The 18,137-nt window shown below is 61.3% G+C and overlaps 2 protein-coding genes across 7 annotated transcripts in view; both read right to left on the bottom strand.

The window, feature by feature from the left end:
- The window catches only part of EP400 (E1A binding protein p400), a 97,160-nt gene extending 96,504 nt beyond the window's left edge, over positions 1-656 (bottom strand). For all 4 annotated transcript variants that reach the window (XM_032396306.1, XM_032396305.1, XM_032396307.1 and 1 more), the window contains exon 1: positions 544-656. The gene's annotated coding sequence lies outside the window, so the exon portion shown is untranslated. The remainder of the gene's footprint in view (positions 1-543) is intronic.
- Positions 657-5,050: 4,394 nt separating this feature from the next.
- Positions 5,051-18,125, bottom strand: PUS1 (pseudouridine synthase 1). 3 transcript variants are annotated; one of them, XM_032396376.1, is made up of 6 exons: positions 15,374-15,415; positions 14,763-14,994; positions 13,003-13,140; positions 10,139-10,255; positions 9,441-9,543; positions 5,051-7,066 (listed from the first exon to the last, which is right to left on the bottom strand). In XM_032396376.1, exons 2-6 carry the CDS (start codon positions 14,982-14,984, stop codon positions 6,075-6,077), a joined length of 1,572 nt encoding a protein of 523 aa, XP_032252267.1. In that variant the 5' UTR covers positions 14,985-14,994; positions 15,374-15,415; the 3' UTR covers positions 5,051-6,074. The 3 variants fall into 3 exon arrangements, with proteins under 3 accessions (XP_032252267.1, XP_032252266.1, XP_032252268.1); XM_032396375.1 differs by lacking the exon at positions 15,374-15,415 and adding an exon at positions 15,077-15,159; XM_032396377.1 differs by lacking the exons at positions 10,139-10,255; positions 15,374-15,415 and adding an exon at positions 15,595-18,125.
- Positions 18,126-18,137: the final 12 nt, after the last annotated feature.

The raw sequence follows: 18,137 nt of genomic DNA, 5'->3' as shown, positions 1-18,137 counted from the left end.
GCGCCCCCCATCCAACCCCGGCGCCCCATCACCGCGGGCCGTGTCTCCGCGCCAGAGCCCCCCACCCACCGCCTGCGCCCCCCATCCAACCCCGGCGCCCCATCACCGCGGGCCGCGTCTCCGCGCCAGAGCCCCCCACCCACCCCCGGCGCCCCGTCCGGATGGGTAGCGTCTCCGCATCAGCGCTCCTCATAGCCCCGGCGCCCTGTCACCGCGGGCCCCGGCTCCGCGCCGCGCCAGCGCCCCCTCCACAGCCCCAGCGCCCCCCCCCCATCCCCGGCCCCCCCCCGCCCCCCGGCCCCCCCCCCCCCCCCCCGCCCCGGCGCTCCGGTCTTCGCGTGCCGCGTCTCCGCGCCACACCAGTGCCACCTCCACCCCCGGTACCTCCAACCCCCACTCCCGGCAGCGCCCCCCCACCCCGGCGGGCCCCCAACTACACGCCCCGGGGGTGGAGGGAAAGGGCTCCAGAAAGGCCGGGGCGCGCGCCACACGACTCCGGACCCTGACCCCCGCCGTTCCCGGCCACGCCGCGCCCTCACCTACCGGAGCCTGGACCGCACTCCTGCCGCGTCCGGCCGAGACCTGGGGGCCGGAGTCGAGGCGGCGCCGCTCCGCTCGGCGCATCCGGGGCCGCGAGCGGAGGAAGCGGCGGCGCGCCCGCTACGGCGAGCCGGAAGTGACGTCGCGCGGCGGGAGGCGTCGAGACGGGCGGAGGGCTAGAGCGGCCGGGCGAGGGGCGGGCCGACGGGCCGGCGGCGGAGGCGCCCCGCCGACTCGTGCGTGGGGCGAGGCTGCGGCCGCGAAGGGCGGCGGGGCTGGGAGCTCCCGGGGCCCGCGGACAGCATCAGACTGGAGAGGGCTGGCGCGGTGAACGCCGCCGAGAAAAGACGGGCCCCGGATGGGAGGAGACGTTTGCAGATCAGACCCCGGGCCAGGGGCCGGCAGAATAGATGAGGGGCTTAGGGTCCGCACGGAGATCTCCTGTCCCCGCCGCCCGTGCAGCCCGCGGGGGCGCGAACCCACGACGCGGCCACCGCCTGCCGCACACGGTCCGGCACAGTCCGAACCCGCGGCTCGCGGGGAAGGGGCCCCGCTGTCCACCCGCCGGCTGATGGGCGGATCCAGGGCGCTGGGTGTGGACACCTGCTACGGCACAGATGGACCTTGAAGACTCGGCCCTCGGCGGGCGCGAGCAGACGCAGCAGGCCGCGCGCTGTGGGGTCCCACTGATGTACAATGTGCAGAATAGGCAGAGCCCTAGAGGGGACAGTAGGTTAGCCACGGCCCGGGGACTGGGGGGAGGGTGGGGGCTGACTGGCTGCATGTGGGATTGCCCTTGGGGGCTGGTGAAGATGCTGCGGAATTAGGTAGCGCCGATGGTTGCACAACTTCGTGAATGTACCAAAAACCATTGAACTGTGCACTTTGAAAGGATGCGTTTATGGTATGTGAATTGTCTCAATACAAAATTCATCTAAAAAAAAATGAAGCCTAGGGACACCTGGCCAGCTCAGTCTGGTGGAGTGTGGGATTCTTGATCTCAGGGTTGTGGGTTCGAGGCCCACATTGGGTGTGAAGATTACTTTAAAAATAAAATTAGGGGCGCCTGGATGGCTCAGTTGGTTAAGCGTCTGCCTTCGGCTCAGGTCATGATCCTGGAGTCCCAGGATCGAGTCCCGCATCGGGCTCCCTGCTCAGTGGGGAGCCTGCTTCTCCCTCTGACCCTCCCCACTCTCATGCTCTCTCTCATTCTCTCTCTCTCAAATACATAAATCTTTAAAAAAAAAAAATTTAAAAATCTTAAAAATTTAAAAAAGAAAAATTAGAAGACTAATGCAATAAAGCACCTCAGCAAAGTGCAGGTGCAAATGCCCTCTGATGTTAAACTGAAAATTTTAGAAAAACAAACCCTGGCTATAAAAAGGAGACAGGAGGGGCGCCTGGGTGGCTCAGTCGTTAAGCGTCTGCCTTCGGCTCAGGTCATGATCCCAGGACCCTGGGATCGAGCCCCGCATCGGGCTCCCTGCTCAGCAGGAAGCCTGCTTCTCCCTCTCCCTCTCCCCATGCTTGTGTTCTCTCTCTCACTGTGTCCTCTGTCAAAAAATAAATAAAATCTTTAAAAAATAAATAAAATAAAAAGTAAAAAGGAGGCAGGAGTGGGCAGTTGCACTGAGCAGTTGTTCCAGAGCCATGGTCAAAAGAACATTCTCCGTCCAATTGAATCGCCTAGGTAGGGGCTGGCTCTGAACCCTTGTGCCACCCTCCTACTTGGTGAAGCCGGAAGTTAAAACTCGATCTGCCAGAGTCCCGGCTGAGTGAGGCCCTTCTGTTCGCTGCATTTGTGCAAGACTGGCAGTGGGAGGGAGGAGGCCACCTCCTTCCTGCTGCACTTGCTGCCCGAAAGCAGGGCTGACAAACATCTCTCCTGCAAGGGAGGCCCAGTGCTGGGTGGCCGTCAACATGGAGCCATGGACACTGGTGGCTTCCTGACATGAGCCCCTCCCCCTGGGCCACAGCTCTGAGCAGCTTGTCAGCTGCTCCAGGTGTGTGGCCATGGTGGGGGGGGTCCTCTGGTCCCCCCAGCTCCAGAGGCAGCATGAGGAGCAGGTGCCTCAATGGGCCAGTTCTGTATTGTTCTGGGAAACATTCCAGGGGATCTGGTCCAGTCCAAAACCAGGTCCTTGAGCCCCCCCACCCCCAGCAATCTGTAAACCCCAAATTTGCTGAAGAAAACATCTGCCCAACCACACACAGAACCAGACAGTGATGTCTTCCCTCTCAGACACCTGCGTGGTCCCAAACACATAGAGAGCAGCTCACGAGATTTCCCGTCGCTTCCCAGGTGCTGACTCGCGTGCCCATCTTACATGCTAGCCGATATGGGGACCCGGCAGGCAGCTGGGCAGGGAAAGAAGGTGCAGGTTCTTGCTCTCCTGTGTCCTTGGGGTAACGCTGCGTTCTGGCATGTGACCCCCTGACTATGCAGATCCCGGCCCTAACTTTCTGCGCCTTCCATGCTCAGGGAAGGATCATGCAACCCAGGAAAAGGCTGGCCCCAAGGTCAGGCTTGCTCCCCTGAGGTTCTGGAGAGAGTGAGGGGCAGGTACCGTCATGCGATGTCGGCAGGGCTCTATGGAGGGGAGGAGCCATCAAAGCCAAGTGGCCACTAGAAACCCATCAGACCACTGATTCTGCATCCACGGCTACTCACACACATGAACAAGGACGTATAGGGATGGTCCGGACAAAGGCCCGGCAGCACGCGGGGTGGCATGGATAGTACTAGAGCCACCAGCAAGAACAATGCAGACTTTCACGACCGCAAAGCCATGCTACGTTGGGACAAGCAAGAGTCAAGTGCGTTGTAAGCCACCATCTGTGTGAAGAGACGGATCAGATGGGCTCATCTATGCACAGAGCTCTCTGCGAGAGGCCCTAGGAACCAGTGAGGGAAGGGCTTCTCTCTTCTGTACCGTTGCTGCAAGCATATTCGTTACCTTAAAATGCTGCCCTCCCAGGGATCCTCCAAGGTGGTTACACAGGTCATCCATTCACTACCTGGAGTCACAGTTGGGAGTTATCTATTCTAGAGGTTTGACTGATGCTCAAACCAAGCCCTTGTAGCCTTTCATGGGAGAAGCGGTGGTCCCAGCAGTTATTTGGGCTGATTTTCTACCCTTGGAAATGACTCAGCAAAGAGCCCTGGTTATCCCGGAGCCCATTACCACGCGTAATGCCAAGCTCCGCACCTCCTTCAGACCGCCTTTCCCCAGCGGCCCCATCTGCTAACGGCCCCAGGTCCTCAGTCCCTTAAACCCGAAGCCCAAGGCAGCCTTCTGTCCTCCCTCCTGTGCTCACCTCCGTCCCCTTGGCAGCAGGAAGCCCAGCTGCTTTTCTGGCCCCACACACCTCACTCACCCTCTGTACACCGCCCCTCACTCCGGCCACCACCAGCATTCTCAGTGGTCTTCCTGATGATACTCACGCCATCCTGTCTGTCCACCCGCAAGAAGCCCTGGAAGAGATCTGCCCGGTTCCGTGCACACGTGGGTGTGCCCACGCACGTCCCCAACGCCACATGCGTGCACACAGCTGTGCAGATGGGCACCGTGCACTCACAAGCACACGCGCATACCCATGGGTACAGACGCCGTATGTCTCGTGCGTGCACGCATCATCAGGTGTGTGCTCACGTGCCCACGCATGAACACCAGCACGCACACACAGAACACACCACCTCCCCATGGGACACTGCCCGTGCCTTCTGCAGACATGCCCAGGGCCTGCCCGTCACCCAATCCCCCTTCCTCGCTGACAGGTCACTTCTGGGCTGTGCTATAGCGTTTGGTAAAAGGCATCTCCCAGCATCCCTTGCAGCTAGACCGGACCCCATGACATGCCCTCGACAATGAGGGGAAGAAGCTACTGGTGGGTCTTCTGTTGGGAGAGCTCGCCGAGGGCCACGTCTGTCCCCTCGTCTGTCCCCCTCCTCCCACCTGGGACGTGGGCAGGGCTGGGGTGGACGTGACCATGAGCAAGGGCTACGCAGCCAAGCCACCAAGCCCGGTCCTGAGGGCCTGACGGCCAGTCCCGTAGGAGCCTCTTGTGCCCACCTGCTCCGGCCTCCGCCCACCAAGCCCCTCTGTCCCTAACAGCACGCAGCACTCCCTCCCTCCCTCCCCTCTCTGGAGGCTACACGCATAGCAAAGACTAAGTGAAGGTAAAAAAAACGGCGTGACTTTAGCAAAGTTTATACTCATTTAGTAAGAAATCTTTAAAAAAATAGTGTCTTTACATGCTGAGGTGTATACGGTTAATGCGTGAGCTGAGAACAGATTCGCAGCAGGTCCTCCCTGTGAGGAAACCCAACGTGATGCAGGTCTCAAGACCCTGAGGTTGCGCGGCGGCAGCGCGGCTCCCCCATGTCGGGAGGTCGGCCCGCGGCGGCGGCGGGGGCTCCTGGCGCACGTTGGGCCAGCCTGAAGGCGCTCCAGCGGGTGGCCGCCACCTCAGTCACTGTCTCCTGGGGGGCCAGGCACCTGCAGAACAAGAACAAAGTGTGGGTGCTTCCCCCCTGGGGGGGCTGTCCGCGGGGGGCTCAGCATCGGGGCCGCCCCCCAGCCCGGCTGGTCATCAGGCACATGGGCAAGCACTTGGTCTCAGCCTGACTCCTGGCCCCCACACCAACAGCTCCAGAACCTGACCTGCTCAGGGAAAGCCAAGGCTGGGGACAAGGGGATCGTCACGGGGCTCCATCAGATCCCCTCAGGGGACACAAAACGGGGCTACTCCCAGCGGGACGAGCACAGGCCCTCCCTCAGGTGTGAAGACAGCAGGGGGCAGGAGCCTGTCCCAGGGGGAGTCCAGCAGAGGGCACGTCTGGCCCCCAGCTCGAATCTGCACACACACTCCACCCGGCCTCACAGTGCCTGGGAGAACTCGGCACCAACACTCACAGACTAGAAGATTCCACATAAAATCCCAGAATGCCTGTGTCTCCTGGGAAAGCTTCAGCTCTCCCGGCGTGGCCCTCCCCCCGACGTGGCCGTGAGACGGGGCAGGAGTGCTCGCGCCTGCCGGGGTCCGATCCCCATCACCTCCCTGATGCCGCGGCCCCTCGTCGTCGCACCTGCACACCTGCTCTTCCACACCTGGCCCACCTGGCCGGCTTACCCTACCTGCGTGGGTGGGTTTACAACCCCAGGTGTGCGGGAAGGAGCATGCTCTTCTGGGCGCGAAGGCGACAGGAAGCGCTCTCCCAGCGCTCCAGGTGGGATTGCGCCCGTGGAGAGCTGCTGGGCCAGCAGAGAACCCAGGCTCAGGGACGTCTCCCACCCCAGGGAAAGACTCCAGCTGCAGACTACGGTTAGCTCCAGGGCCTCACACACGTGCCCTCCTCCTAACATGCTCCTGGCAGGGACGAGCCGCCTGGAGCCGTGGCCCTAGCAGGAGGGCACATCAGACAGCAACCACCTGGAGCGGGCACCAAGCACCCCACGTGCCTCTCAAGGGACCCCATGTTCCAGAGCAGGTGTGACAACATACACGCACTGAGGACCTCACAGTGTTCGTCCTCACACCTCCGTCCCACGGACGGGAAGGCAGGCCCCCGAGCGCAGCCTCTGTCCGAGGTCACTAGGCACAGAGTGGGGAGCAAACACAAAGCAGCACTGTGGGGTCGCCAGCCACCCGTTCCAACGCCCTGGCCCTGCTCGTCCGTGCTGCGTGACCCCGAGAGCCTGACGCACCTCTCTGCGCCTCAGCTTGCTCGTCTGCACAATGGACACAAGGACATCAGTGTAGAGCGGGTGAGAAGCTTGGCCGAGAGCCTGAAAGGGAGCCCCGGCCTCCAGCCCCACGTCCCCAGCCCCCACCTTGGTGCCTGGGCCGGCGGCCGCGTGGGCACTGGCGTTGAAGTCATGCACAGGCAAGGTGCTCAGCCACTGGGCCATGGACCGCTCGTGGCGCTCGGTGCTGATGATGGTGGGGTAGATGTGCTGCTCCTTGAACGCCGTGACCCCCGCCTCCTCCCGCGTCCAGTCCAGCGGCTCATGCAGCCCGTCGTTGCCGAAGCGCTGGTTGTACTTCTCGAAGTGCACGCGCTCCAGGACCAGGCCAAGCCCCGGCGCCTTGGGCACGTCCACCTTCGCCTCCCCCCAGCTGCGCTCCAGCACGCTCTCGGGGGCGTAGCCCTTGACGATGGCCACCACCAGGCCGACCATCTTCCTGATCTGGTGCGTCATGAAGCTCTGCCCCTTCACCTTGATCACCGCGAACTCCATGCCCTCCCGCACGAAAGGCTCCTCGCAGAACATGTCCAGGATGTAGCGCCGAGCGCTGGCCTCGCGGGGCCCCTTCTGCGAGGTGAAGTTGTGGAAGCTGTGCGTGCCCTTGTAGCAGGCGAGGAGCCCGTTGACGCGCCGCAGCGTCTCCACGCTCAGCCGGTAGCTCTCGTCCTGCACGTCGTGGTCCTTGTGGGCGAAGGCAAACGTGGGCAGCATGTAGAAGTAGGTCCTGGCGTCACACTTGTTCTTGGAGTTGAAGCCGCCCGTGACCCTCTTCAGTCCTTGGGGGGAGAGGAGGCAAGTGAGGACAACGCTTCCCTGCCAACGAGCGCCTGGACCAGACGTGGGCCCGGCCTCCGTGCACCGAACCTGCACGCGCCTGACGCTCAACGGCAGAGTTATGCAAACCAACTCATCAGAAACACCGGCGGTTTATTAAAACCCGGGGTTCACAGAGGGGCAGGGAAGCGTATGCTCACGCCCTGCGCAGCTCTCCACGGAATCCACTGTGGACCCAAAACCATGCCCTATGGGTTGTCCTACGCGAGGCCACCAGGCAGCAGCAGGGCTAAGAACAACAACAACTACTACAGACAACTTCGAAGTCCAGCAAGAGAAACACGATCACACACGTTCCAGAACGTCGGCAGGACGAGGCAGCAGGCAGCCCCCGAATGCCAGAGGCCCTGCACCCTGAGAGCGGACAGACCCAGCAAGTGCTCAACAAACACGCTAACTAGGAAGTGAAAGAATAAAGACAGAACGAAGCACGCAGGGCTCCACTCGTGCGTGAGAAGCACAGAAGCGTACGTGTGCGTAGAGAATCTCCCCGACGACACACAGCTACTGGCGAGGACCCGGACCCGGGGGTGCTGCCAGAGCTGCACCAGGGCCCCACGGGCACCTCCAGCCGGCCCAGCCCCAGGGCTCCTGCCCTCCTCGCTGTCACTCTACTGTCGTGTTTCATTTGGGGGTAATTTCAGGTTTTCCTTGTCGCCTGGCATTGAAAATTCACTTTTGTCTGCACCGAGCATCGCCAGGATGCGTCGTGCAGGTGGCTGTCTGCCGGGATCAGCACCCGGGCTGCCTGATGGCCGCGCTCCGAGGCCACAACGAGGGAAACCACCCCGCGTGCCAGGTTGCATGAGGAGTGCCGACACTGCGGTAACTGTACGGGATTCGGTGTTGTTTTAGCAAAACTGGGGCCCGATCTGTGGACTCCATGGAAGACCTTCCGGTGCAAACGCATCACGGGGCCTTCAGGAGGGTTTACTCAAAGAGGAGTGTCCCGGGAGGGGACCCTCCCTGCAGGCAGAGAAAGACCCCAGCACAGCAAACAAAAGCCACCTCACCCGCAAACACTGACGTCCGGTAGCAGACAAAGTAATTAGTAAGCGTTACCGACTTCATGGTAACAATCTCCGTTCACTTGCGCCAGATGCCCGTGGCAGCTTTGTCCGTGGCGGTGCAGAATCCCAGTGCCCTCGGGGGCACATGGAGAAACCACGAGCGGCACGCCCGCGTGACGGGGTCCACACACCGGCTCCGTGAAAGCAGCCCGACGTGGGACCTGATTCTGTTCAGTAAAGCACTAAGAGCATGAACTAACCTACGGCAACAGAACGCAGATCAGTGGTGGCCCGTGAGGAGAGGGTGGGGCGGAGGAGCTCACGGTCCTACCCGGGATGGTTCCACAGGCGTGGGCACACACACGTGCGCACGTCAAAGCTATGCGCTTAAACACGGGCTTCGTTATACGTCAGTTACATCTCAAAAGACTTTTTCAATTGGCTGCTTAAAGGAAAAACAGCGCAGCGTGGCTGGTACCACACGTGGTCGTACGATAGGCCCCCATCAGCTGCAAGGCCGGGGGGATGGAGGCGGGACGCTGCCGTCGTCTTCGAATGCTACAAAACGCGAGGTAAGAAAGACGCTCTAACAGAGACGGCCACCAAGGCCACCAAAGAGCCCATCTGCAAAGACGGGGCGGCAGGGCACAGTTAAAGTCAAGGGGCGCGTGGGGCCGAGATCAAGGTCAGCTGGCCACACAGCCTGGCCTGCTACAGACGGTCTGCCAATTCCTGGTTTAACCCCCCCAAGCAACCACCAAAAAACCACAGCGCGTTACACCTGACAAGGCAACCGAGGTGATAATTAAATGGAATTATGAAAAACATTCATTAATCCAAAACAACAAACAGAAGAAAAGAATAGCACAGAAGAGACAAAAAGCAACAGACGGCGAGGTCTACGCCAACCAACCAACCCGAGAACACGGGAAACAACTGGCCCGTGCACGCCACTCAAAATGAGAGAGTCAGATGAAATCGTTTTAACAAAAACTTAAAAATCCTGTTTGTCAGGCTTGTTATAAAAGGGAATCCTCACCCGTTTCAGCTTTACCGAATCGGGACTTTTGCGTCCAGTGCTTGGTTCAAACAAGGCGCTGCCATGAAGGGAGCTCCCAAGCGTGTGTCCAGCTCATCCCTTCAGGAGGAGGGGACAGCGACCTCTGAGCTGACTCACAACCTCTCCTACCAACCGCTCAGCAACCGCCCCGGCGTCCTGATTCCACACCAGACAAATCTGGTGAGGCTTCACGTCCCTGTGAGACCAGCCACCACGCGGCACGCGGCCCTGCCCTGCTACGCTTACCCAGTATCCGAATGTGAGGCGGAAGATGGCTGTTGATCTTTTCTAAAATGTCGTCAATCAGCCACACCTTCAGGGACACGACCTGGCCGGCCGCAGACACACCCTGCAAAGGAAGCAGAAGGGTCAGGCGCCCCCTCGGTAAGGGGGTCTCCTGGACCAAGGACCACGCCAACGCTGCACCGTTTCCTGTACGAGTTCTGGCTTTAGAAACGCATTTGAGGGGCTGGTGAGACCCGAGGATGGCGCTCAGTCCGCCAAAGAGCCAGGCGAGCACAACTGGGGAAGGATCACCGATGGCCTCAGGGCCCTGCGAAACACACGTCACGCACGTAGGAAATGAAGGCCCCCTCGGCCCGGACTCCGCACGACGTGGGGAAAAGAGCAAGCGATTTCCTTAGGAGAATGGGAGGCCAGGCAAGGAAGAGTGGTCGCCCCACCTCGCCCATGGTGTCGCCGTCCCCGCTCCAGCTGCCCGCTCACCCGCGCTGGGGACGCTCCACCTCGCGCTCCAGCACAAGCCCACGCCATCCGCACCCCCCATCTCGTCTCCCCTCATCGTGGGGACAACGGGTGCGACCCAGAGGCCTTCTGAGAGCCCACGCTCGCCCAACTTCCAGGCCAGCGCCCGGCTGTCATCATCCTGGTTTGCCCCGAGCGACCACTGCCCATCTCTCCCCGGGCCGCGTTTACGAGCTCACCGTATCACGGCGCTTCGGCACCAGCAACAGGCCAGGCATCCACCAGGGGTCCTGGAACGCGTCCCCCACAAACCGGGGGGGGACCACTGTGCCATCTAAGTCAGGAGAGCAGTTAGCCTGTGGAACAGGGACGGGGGGACGGCGTGGACAGCGAAGGGGAGCTGGTTACACAGGCAACTCCCAGCGGGGTGAGCACGCTTCCCCCTGACGCCGGGCCTTTGTCTAAAAGCCAGCTGTGTGGACGGTCAGCATGGCAGGGCCGTGTGGGGACAGGGAAGTGGACAGGACGGCTCCTGGGGGGCGGGGTGCCGTCCTGGGCGCAGACACGCAGGCGTGCGGCTCAGCACCACCCACATCACCGCACACGCATCATCGGAAAACGCTCCACAAACCCGTGCCAAGAAATCGACTACAGCACACGTAACATCCCTGCCCAAAGCTTTATCCGAATCCAGTCATGACAACGGTCGGACAAATCCTGACTGAGAACATTTGTCAAAACTACTGGCCTCGGGCGCCTGGGTGGCTCAGCCGTTAAGCGTCTGCCTTCGGCTCAGGTCATGATCCCAGGGTCCTGGGATTGAGCCCCGCATCGGGCTCCCTGCTCCGCGGGAAGCCTGCTTCTCCCTCTCCTCCCCACTTGTGCTCTCTCTCACTATCTCTGTCTCTCTCTCAAATAAAAAAATCTAAAAAAATAAAAATAAAAAAAAAACTACTGGCCTCACCTGTCCAAAAACATCATGTAAGAACCAAAAAAAAAAAAAAAAAAAGCGACAAGAAGACCATCTTAGATCAAAGGGAGCTCCAAGGACGGGAGCAGGCACGCAGGCCGACCGCGGCTCAGGCGCTGGGTCAGTAACAGACCGAGGCGTGTGGTAGCCGCACCCCGGCAGCGCTGGACCGCCCGAGGGGAACTCCCAGGGGCGCTGCCATCCCTGCACGTTCAGGCCTGCAGCTTCCGGGGTGAATGAGGTCCGCAACGGACTCTCAAACGGTTTAAGGGGAACAAAGGGCGTAAAGAGGAAACAAATGTGGCAAAACGGTATCACTGCTGAATCGAGGGGAGGGCTGGTCCGGCGTCCACTGCGATACTCCCCACACATCTGCAGGACTGACATTTTTCCCAGTAAAAAACTGGGGAGATGGGGATGCCTGGCTGGCTCAGTTGGTGAAGCGTGCAACTCTTGATTTCAGGGTTGTGGGTTCAAGCCCCATGCTGGGTGTGGAGATTACTTAAAAAAGCAAAATTAAAAAAAAAAAAAAGAACGGAGATGAGTAACACCACTATGTTTTTGTATTAATCATGTGCGTAAATGAAAACATTCTGGATGTGCTGCTGGGGCGGGAGAGATGGCTAAGGGGCCTGGGGTCCTTTCTGGGGAGATGAAAGTGTCCCCAGACCAGCGGCAGGGACGGCCGCACAACTCTGCGAACATACTAGAATCCCCTGGCTCACACACACTGGGCAGGCAAACTCTAAGGAGTAAACTGTATCTCAGTAAAGCTGCTTTTTAAAGAATCTAATAAAAACCAAGAAAATGCTATCATTTCCTCATCCACGGGGCTGGATGCACAAGTGCAGAGATGAGCTGGGATGTTAGTGTCGGAAGTTTCGGGTTTCTTCAGGTTCCCCAAACTGTAAGAGGAAAACACATCTGAACAGAACAATCTCCAACAACACTGGGTTAGGCACCTCGCTCTGAAACGCTCTCTCCGTTAGTTATCTGCTTTCCTTCTGCCTTGAAAACTAGCAGAGAACTGTCACTAGGCCAATTAAAAAGAAAAGGGATACTGTAGGAACCACAGGACCCTCGCCTGAGCCGTGGGAAACGTTACCGCGTCACCTACGAGACGCGAACCCACAGTCCCGCGTTTGTTCTCCGCTATCCGTACGACGCACCAGTTCTGTGGCCCCACCTGGCGCGTGAACCCAGGGGATCTGGTACCTGTGGACCTGGGCGTTGTTTGGCTGCTCAGGACGCTGACCAGCCCGTGTCTGTGTCACATCCCCAGGGACCTCAGGCGGCCACAGGAGCATCCCAGGGTCAGGGCTGCAGAGCGGGGGCAAAAGGCATGTGGTGCACTCTGCGTTTCATAACTACCGGAGAAGAGCTTGAGGTTTGTGCCTCTGCCCTACCCGCCTGCCCAGCTCCCCTCCACTCTCCTTGGGGAGCTGCTGCCCATGCCAGACCGACACCCAGAAACATGACAGGGCGAGACTGAGCCCAGGACTCATGTGTGAGGCAGTGAGTAAGTGCGCTGAGACCCAATCTTGGGACCGAGTGGACAGCACGGGGCCACAGCCACTGGGGCTCCCTGGTCCACGAGACGCGGCCAGTGTGGTGGTGACGCACCATGAGCGTGGAGTACGTAGCGGACTGCCAAGCCGGGACACGCACACACATGCGCGCGCACACACAACGGGAACTGCGTTCTCCCTATTACAGTGACAAAAGACTGTCTTGGACAAACTAAGCTGAAACAGATGACTCACAGCAGGATCACCTCTTTCCTTTCCCCTCTTGGAAAACGGGACATTCAATCCTCTATGTACTGCCAAGCCTGAGCTGCGTGGATATCGTGACCACCGTGCGGCCACCTGCAGGGGCCACGCAGGAGAAGGCACGGACACAAAGCCTGGCCCGCAGTGAGCACCCAGGTCCAGCCACACCCGGACTGGAAATGCTTGAGAACTTCCTGGTGACACAAGGTGACGGCTAGTTTGGTCTGTGCATCTGTCATTCACAGCCAAGAGTCTTGACGAATAAAGACGCTGACGTGTGGTGTGAAGGACGGACAGACCAGGAGCTTCAGGTGCTGCTCGAACCTGCCGGGGGGGGGGGGGGGGCAGAGATGGCGCCTACCTTATCTGTCCGGGCGCACCGCTGGAAGGACATCTTCTTCATGTCTTCGCCGTGATTTTCAGGAATACAACCCGACTGGACCAGGGCAGACACCAAGTCATCTTCGATGGTCTTGAATTGTGAGGACCCAACATTCCTCTGAAAGAACGAATAGAAAACCAGTTTTCTTCACTTAGTCGCTGCCCACAGATGGGAACCCTGGGCCTGAGCTGCTCCCCGCAGGGCGCCTGGGTCCTGGGCCCACATCTGCGGCCCTGGGAATACACCGTGGCTCTTCCCCGTCCCGTGGCAAGTGGGACGGTTACCTGAGAGTACCCAGTCTCTAGAAACACCCCACCCTGGGCAGCCAGGTCAAACAGCCCACAGAGGGCATCACCCGACAGTTTCCTCCCACCTGGTCAGGTCTGAAACCAGCGCCCCTCTGGCCAGAGACCCATCTGTCGGCAGCAGCGGGCTGCAGAGGGACACCCCCCTTATCACACGGGGAGGCAGACCCCTTGACTCAAAGCAGGAAACCCACCCCAGGATGCCAGGGCTGGATTCGGTATCCCTTCAGCTCATGGGACCAGCCCGTACGACACCCACTGCTTCTAGAACCTCTGAACACTATCCTCTCAGGGTGCCCTAAGCACAACCCAGGGCCTGCAGGACCCCGCACATCAATGAGGTCACGGGACCCCCTCTGGCGCTTCTCAGAGAAAACCCCCACGCCAGGGACACGAGGGCGGATGAGCATCTGCCAAGATCACCACAGGGGAAGTTCTTCCCAAGGTCTACCCTGCGGTCCCCACTGCAAGCGTCAGGTCATAAATAAATGCTGCTCAAACACCCCCACGCAGGGGCAGGGCTGGGCAGGGCTGCGGCAGCGGGGAAGGCGGCCGAGTGCCAGGCTCCCAATGTGTCCTCCCACCAGCACGGTGAGCCCATCACTCTCCAACCCCCCAGTTCCCTAACGTGGAAACTGAGGCACACAGAAGCTGTTGAGACACAGCAAAGCTCTCAAGGCGGTGCCTAAAGCACAAACGCACCTCCTCAAAACCCGTCACAAAAGCCTTTCGTCGCCCACACAGAGCAACAGGGCTGGTGCGTCCCTTCCTGAGGAGTCGACACACACCGCGACATCAGTTTCCCCCGTGTGACCTACACTCTTCCTTAAAACGAGACCCGGAGAACCCCCGTTCTCCCGCTGCTCCCGGTGAGAATTACTAGACCCCCCGGTGAGCGCCCTGGCCAGACGCCCCGGGCTCGGCACCCCACTCCGTCCTCCAGACGAGCTCCAGCAGGCTTACAGAACACAGCAGCCGCGATCCCGAGCCCGCTAGGGGCCCGAGAGTACCTGCGCCCGGGCGGGGCTCCTGCACCCCGGCTCTCCGGAATTCCCAGTTCCACCCCCCAGCCTGAGCTCCAGCGCAGGGCAGACGCCGGCGGGCCCCCCCCGCCCCTCGGCCTCCGGGAGAGAGAGCACAGGGAGCCTGTCCCCCGCTGCTGCGGCCCCAGGCTGGTCAGCGGCGGGGGGCTCCGGACGTGCGGAAGCCCCGGCGCCGCACCTCCCGGGGCCAGAGCAGGGCTCGGGGCAGCTTGGGCTCCAGCGCAAACCCTGTCCCGGCGGACGCAGCGCGACGCCGAACACCGGGCGAAGAGCGAGGCCCCGTGTCCTGAGCCGGCCTACCTGCGCAGCTGTCGCCCTGAGGCCCCGGCCTGCAGCCGGCCGGAGAAGGGAGCCGGCGGGGAGCGGGCGCCCCGGCCCGGCGGGCCCTCACCTGCATGCCGTGGTAGCCCTTCCCGGAGTAGGCCATGAGCAGCACGATCTTCCGCTTGGGCAGCTTCCTGTGCGGCTCCCCGTCCGCGCTGCTCTTGAGCTTCTTGGCCTGCTGCTCGGCGTCCTCCCAGACCCGGGCCCCGCCCGGCCAGCCGCTCCGGGCCTTCCGGTCCTGCTCCCGCGCCGCGCCCACGGGGGCGGGGGTCTGCACGTTCCCGGCCATGGGGGGCGAGCTGCAAGGACACGGACCGAGTGAGCGCCGCGGCTGGGGCGCGCGGCCTGGACAGCGGGGGCCCGGGCGCCGCGCCGCGTTACCAGAACAGACGCCGTCCCGGGCGCGGGCTCCACGCTCCGCAGGCTCTCCGCAGGGCCCCGGCCGCCGCCCGCAGGCTGGAGGCCGCCATGCGCGGCGGGGAGCGGGCTGCTGGCGGCTGGGGAGGCACGGGCCCGGCCCCCTCCCCCGGGGCGCCCTCGCGGCCGGCGGCCGACCTCCCCAGCGGCCCCTGCCCCTCCTGGCCCTCCCGCCCCGCCCGGCTTCCCCTCGGGAGTCCGGAAGGCTCCGGCCACTCTCGCCGGAACTAGAGGGACGCGCTCCCACCCGGCCCCACTCACGGCGCCGCGGACTGAGCCGGAGCCGGACCACGTGGGCGAAGGCGGAAGGGGAACGCGCGCCCGACGGCGGCCGGGCGAGGACAAAAGTCCCGCAGGGCGGGGCTTGGAACCTGGGGCGGGGCGCGGGGCGGGGCTTAGGGCCTGGGACGGGACGCGGCTCCCGGGAGCGAGCAGGTGCGCGCAGGTGCTCCGCAGACGGAGCGCCGCGGGCCCGGCCTTACCGGGGCGAGCACACCAGCGCCTCCCCAGACTCCGCGTCTCCCAGATCCGTGGTGGCCAGGCGTCTGCTCACGCGACACTCTTGGACGGCGCGGTCCTCGGGAAAACCTTGCGGGAGGGCTTGGGAGGCGGCAGGAAGCGCCCGCGCGGAGACGGACCAGAAGCGCAAAGACAGAACTATGCCTCAGAAGCTCACGTTCTCGTGGGGGGACGCCCAGGGACCAACCAAGCAGAAAAATAAATAGGGCATCACAAAGTACTAAACGCCATGTACAAAGGGAACCGAAGTACTGGTGCACCCACGATGTGGAAGAAACCAGATGCAAAGGGCCAGGAGCGCTGGGTCTCATTCATATGCAACGTCCACAACAGGCAGGCCCAGACACAGAAAGTGGGTTGGTGGTTGCTGACAAGGGTCTCCGCAGACCACACCATACTCCTCTGAGCTCAAAAGTGAGGATGAGTTGAGGAGATCACGCAGGTGGGAGGGGACAGCTCACCTGTGCTGAACGACCCCCAGGACAGCCCTCCCCTCTGCAGGAGGGTAGAGCGCCACCTCCATGTGCCAGGGCTGACAAAAGGGCATGGTCACGGGTGACCTGGGGAGCTTCGGGGGCTCAGCAGCTTTAGGAAGCATTGAGCCATCTCCACAGAGAGCACCGATCTTCACACAGGGCACCACCACCCTCTTCCGGGACATTCCCTCTGTGGTGAATTCTCCCTCCGGGCCCTAGCAGCTCTGAGGGCATGGGCCCCACCCTGGCACAGGGAGATGGACATGGGACCCCAGGCTGAGGGCATCCACAGGAGTCGAGGACCTGGACAAACCCAGCCAGGGAGCCGGGGAAGCTCGATGCTGAGGCTTCACGCTATGCCACTGGGAACAGAGGCTCTCCCTCCCCGCCACACGGGAGCCAAGGGTTCCTTGGTGCTGGAACAGAGACCCAGACCAGGTGAAGGGCTGTCAGGGGCAAGCCCAAGACCCTGGGCTGTGCCACGTGCAGCCCCTTGCTGGGGAGCCCCCCGCCAGGCCACATCAGGCAGAAAGGATAGAGGCATGTGTCCCTGCAGGAGCCTGCCCCAGGATCCTGGTAGGAGTGAAACGGGCAGGAAGGTAAGCACTGTGATAGGTTAGAACTGCCTACTGTCAGGGGAGAGGCTCCCTGTGACCTGTCGTGTGGGGAGCAGACCACCACTCCTGCTCCCTCCTCAGACCCCGCCAGCTACAGTGGCCAGCCTGAGCCTGGTCCTCCTGGCCAAGGGCCCCTGTAGGCCTGGGCACCTGTGAACATGCCTGGAATGTGCTGGGGAATCGGAGGTCCTCGGACAGAAAGGCGGGAGCCAGCCCTTCCTGCAGTTGCCACACCCCAGGCCCAGCCCTCCTGGGCCCACCGCTTACCACCAAGTTCCTGCACAGGGACCTTTCTAGCAGTTTCAGCCGTAATTGCCCAAACCTGGAAGCACCAAGGCGTCCCGCAGTTGGTGACTGGATAAATAAAGTGACCCATCCCATCCAAACAATACAGTATTATTCAAAGCCAGAAGGAAATGAGCTACGCCAAGACACGGAAAACCTCAGATGCGTCTTACGTGAAAGAAGCCAGTCTGAAAAGGCTACACGCTGATTCCAACTCTAGGACATTCTAAAAAAGTCAAAATTATGGAGGCAATGAAAAGACCAGTGTTTGCCAGGGGTTGGGGGAGGGAAGGAATGGGCAGAACAGACGACTGGGGGCAGTGATCTACTCCGTGTGACACCGTGATGGTGGACACGTATCATCATACAGGTGTCCAGCCCAAAGAATGGACAGCAGCAACTATGGACCAGGCTGATGGCACGTGTCCATGTAGGCTCATGTCCCCCACCAACGCAAGGTGTTCAGAGAGACGGAGGGAGAGCAAGGGAAAGGAGGATATGGAACTCTGAAGCCTATTAATTTAGCAACAAAATGCCATGATTGTCCTAACCCTCAGGACATTTCTTCCAGTTACTGATAGACCAGGAGCCCCACCGAGCGGAAGGGGCTCCGCCTCCCGGCCCCATTCCCCACCAGCACAGCCCTTCCTGTCTGCAGACGCCGCGTGCACACCGCAGGAAGCCAGGCAGGGGCCGACCCCCCGGGCCCCGCCTTCCCAGGCCCCACACTCCACCGCCTCTAAGGCTACGTCCCGCTTCCATGTAATACTGCGGTTAGCCTTTCTGGTAAGGAGTTATTTTTAAAACTCACAGAAACAGTATGTAGTTTTAAAAATGCAAATCCTACAACTCAACCAACCTAGAAATGGCCAGCAAGCACGAGAGGATGCTGGAGATCACCACGCATCAAAGCCCGGAACAGCCAGAATCCAGACAGAACCACGGCGTCAGGGAGGACGTGGAGGAAGCAGGCCCTCCTGCACCACAGATGGGGTGGACGTGCAGCTGGCTCCCCTCTCAAGCCACACCCCCCCAGGTGTACCCCCGGGACTGAGACCGCGACCCTGGGGGCGGGGCTGGGCGCAGCCGTGAACGCACGCTGGAGCACCCAGTGTGCCCTGGGTGGGC

Source organism: Phoca vitulina, unplaced genomic scaffold, assembly GCF_004348235.1.
Source record: "Phoca vitulina isolate PV1807 unplaced genomic scaffold, GSC_HSeal_1.0 scaffold91, whole genome shotgun sequence".
Lineage (NCBI taxonomy): Eukaryota > Metazoa > Chordata > Mammalia > Carnivora > Phocidae > Phoca > Phoca vitulina.
This window is presented reverse-complemented; position numbering and strand designations above follow the sequence as displayed.